Genomic DNA, 4,087 nt, shown 5'->3' on the forward strand with positions numbered 1-4,087 from the left:
ATATAAGGGTTATGTGTGAGGGGTGAATGTGTGATAAACTTGGGCACGAATATATAGTGATTTGTTTGATTGATTGATATTATTTTAGCTTACCTAAAAATCCTGCTTGGCTGCTTAAATTGATGATACTACCACTTGCCTGTTTCTTCATGTACGGGAGGACGGCCCGAGTAACTCGAACCGTACCTAAGAAATTCGTTTCAAACACCCTCCGAATAGTGTCCATATTCACTCTTTCCAAAATTGCAAAATTACCAATACCAGCATTGTTCACTTTAAACAATAAAATACATGAAAGATTATATCTCGTGGTATAATGTAATATGTAGTAGTTCACCTTTCCCGCTATGGGTTCTGGAAAAGTTGGACCTGTTACATACAACGAAAGGGTCACCTTAATTTGAAGACATTACAAAAATTCCTTCCAAATTAAATAATCTGACATGGATTTCAGAGAAATTAAATGCACTTTGGAATAAGAAAATGAATAGGTACTGTAGATGTGGTTCAGGTAAGGCTCATACCAACAGCACAAAAACGATGATGATAATAATGATGTTGATAATGATGGTGTGTGAAAGTGATAATGATTATAATTATGGTGATTACGGTGGGTGTGGTGATGATGATGATGAGGTGGAGGACGGCGATTCAATACTCAATACCAAAATGAGCTACAACAGATAAAGCCTATATCAAATGATATTTAATATTGTTGATTTATATGTTTTTATGAAACATTTAGAAAATCCAATGGAAAATCTAAGGATTACACTACTGGGCTCTGTTGGTCAGCACCGGGATGGTAATTAGAAAGTCTTCGGTTTGAATCTCAGCCGGGGACACTCTTTTGAGTCTAATTGCATTTGAAAACTTAACTAAACCGCGAAGACAAGAACACTTCTTTAGCAATTAATGAGGCACAAAGCAACCAGCATTTAATGATGGTTAGAGGCACATTGGCTGGGCTGTAGGCTAGGCTAGGCTGTAGGCTAGGCTAGGCTGGGCTGCACATTGGCTGAGCTGAAACCTTGAAAAACCTAGTAGGCTATTTTTATTTTCAAAAACAACAGCAAAAATAATAATAACAGCAGCAGCAAAAGCGACATCAAGAACAATACAAATTTATTCTTTTTTCTTTTATTTCCTATAACCTGCTTTTAGGTTATTATTACTTTTCAAATGGAAATTAGAAAAAAAAATATGCGTCCAATAGATGCACAAAAAATATAGTTTCTAAAATATTTGCATAGTCCCTTTGTTGTTAATGGGCTTAGTGATTATTGTTGTGACAATATGTACAGTAAATCAGGGATACAGTATTTCAGCTATTTTGATCTGTGTTTGACTAGAAAATTTAGACCTACCGTATTTGGTAATTTTAAAATTTAATATTTGATTTTTAGAGGGGTTCCATATTATGACTGGCGTGAAAGATATTTTACGTTAGTCATATATTTATATGACTGACCTTATATCTTCAATGCGCCATTAGCAAGTTAATTTATGGCTACCAGCTTAAATATTCCTTAATACAAACTGATGTAAAAACAGCAATCAATTCTTTCGATCTAACATTTTGTCGAGATTACTCCACGAACGTCCAGAACATCTGTTACAGCTCCTTGTAGCTTCTAGGTTATCTACTCTTCTCAACTTACACACAATTCAAGTTGACCCAGAAACACGAAAATAGTACACTTAAAACTCATCAAAATGCACATTTTGAAACCATACACGTGATCAGCTTCGTATCAATTTCTCAGATAAATTATGAAATCACCAAAAGCAGCTGAATAAATTATTCTTTAAGTTAAAATCATGGGCATAGACCTATGTTTGGTTGTTAATTCTCATCTTGACAGTGGCATATCTAGGAGTCTTAAAATGGTAGGGGGTGGGGGGAGGTTACTTGGGTGAGGGGCGCTACCTTGCAAAAATAAGGTGATTTTTTACTGCTTGAGCGTGATTTTATTTTGGGAAGTGGGAGATTGGCCCCACTCACACGTCCTAGACACGCCAGTGCATCCTAATAGAGATAAGATTGGGTGTTATAAACATAAGGAATATGTATACAGTCCCTGTGGAAGATTGTTTGAATTTGGAGGAGAGTGCCTCTGTAGCTTGGAGGGCTCACGGGCCATCGACTTACGATGACTCACAGGTATTGACCTCCTACATATCGGCACACACCTTTGTAGGCCCAGACGTAGTCGACTGTAAAATTTTATAGTGATTGTATTGTGTAACATATAAGTTGAATTGAAAGAGAGGGAGAAGAAAGAAGAAGACAGAAATGGAATTGATGACTGCAAAATTACATGGCATTGTACTATGGAACTTTAGTAGAAAATGACCCATGATGACACAATTCTGATAGGCGGTAATTACATTATAAACATGGCGTTGACAAACGTGTCCATTGTAAACAAATTCATCTTCATCGACTGCACACCATTTATAAACACAGGGGCCTACACTTTGAAGTAAAGAAAATCATCTTTTAATTCCAGAGTAATGTATGTTATTGAATGAGTTCCTCTAATGAACAGTTCGTTGTTTCAAAGAAAGCAGTAGGCCCAATTAGTAGACATAATTTATTGAATCATAATGAGATGATGACGATGATGATGATGTTGCAATGTGGTTACATCAACAAACAAATGCTTTATTTAGACAACCACAAAAACTTCCTCGGTCACTATTAATAAAACCTTAGTGTGTAAATCAAAACAAAGCGCTTTATCGCATGAACTAATACGGTAATTAAATAATTATGTGTATAGTATAGACCAAGATCACGTCTTAACGGATTTCCTGAATTTAACCACATCTACACATAGCTTTATAATGGAATACTTCATAATCATACCTGATATCACCCAATTACACATAAACCCATAACATGATTGGCAAAGATGATGCTCAATCTTGCACGAACATTGACACATTATTTTGCCACTCATTGTGGGGTTTCAGAAAAAAAAGTGCAGAGGTGACGTACTTTCTGATTGATTTTTTTTAGTGGGACTTAGCCCCTTTACAATTCTCTTCCATTGTGTAGGCCTACGTGGTTAGTCTGACATTTTCTCTACCTCGTTACCAAATCAGCAAAACGTCTGGGAATATAGCTTTTGAATCAGGGTACGGATGGAGTTAATAAAATAACAAAAAGAATAGACAAACTCCTGCCGGCCCTTTTCTCTTGCCTACTGTATACTGATATAATAAACTTACCGACTACGTCTATCTTCTTGTCCACCTGAATAACTTCTTTAACAACTGCGTCGATTGTCGACTGGTCTGTGACGTCCAGCTCCCGTAGAAACATAGTTTTGTTCAGTAGCTCTCCGCCTTTCTCTTTAAGCTCACTGCTTTTTGCGAGGTTTCGCATTGTGGCGTACACCTATACAGTACCGTTAGTAACGAAGAAATATTTTTTATATTTAACATACATTTTAAGTAGGTAATACTAGCACAATACTTTTAATTGAGGTTGACACTCAAGCTTGTCAATATACCGTAAAACCTCGAATTGAAGCCCTGGGCTTCTCCTTTTTTTCTTTTTTTTTGAGGGGGAGGTGGGGGATTTTACAAACTAAAGTGGGGGATCCAATTCGAGATTTTACGGTATATATATATATAATATATATATATATATATATATATATATAGAGTATATATATATATATGTATATATATACAGTATACATATATATTATGTATATGTGTATATATGTATGTATATATGTATATGTATGTATGTATATATTATGTATATTATGTATGTATGTATGTGCGTATGTGTGTATGTATGCATGTATGTATATGTATATATTGTAACGAATCTCCTTCGTCTGTCAGGATAATTAGGCCTATTTATGAGCGTCAGGGTAGGGCGGCGGTTGTACACCACCGACTTCACTAAACAGAAAGCAATCAAATAATACAGACACAATTTGAATTCACGATCCACGTGAGGCAAGTCAGTATTTATTTCCAAAATAACTATTCTAGTATTCACCCTTCATAGGGTCGTAGTATTCGTAAAGTAAACGTGCAACCTTGATGTAACAATGGAAGATCA

General features: G+C 35.6%; 1 protein-coding gene across 1 annotated transcript in view; it reads right to left on the minus strand.

The window, feature by feature from the left end:
* The window catches only part of LOC117111651 (estradiol 17-beta-dehydrogenase 1-like), an 8,557-nt gene that overhangs the window by 2,386 nt on the left and 2,084 nt on the right, over positions 1–4,087 (minus strand). The window contains exons 2-3 of the mRNA XM_033254621.1: positions 3,238–3,406; positions 94–273 (exon numbers count right to left, since the gene is read on the minus strand). Of these exons, the coding sequence (XP_033110512.1) occupies positions 94–273; positions 3,238–3,406 (349 nt within the window). The remainder of the gene's footprint in view (positions 1–93; positions 274–3,237; positions 3,407–4,087) is intronic.

This window comes from Anneissia japonica, unplaced genomic scaffold (genome assembly GCF_011630105.1).
Source record: "Anneissia japonica isolate Jap-2015-1 unplaced genomic scaffold, ASM1163010v1 scaffold287923_len1623670_cov205, whole genome shotgun sequence".
Classification (NCBI taxonomy): Eukaryota; Metazoa; Echinodermata; class Crinoidea; order Comatulida; family Comatulidae; genus Anneissia; species Anneissia japonica.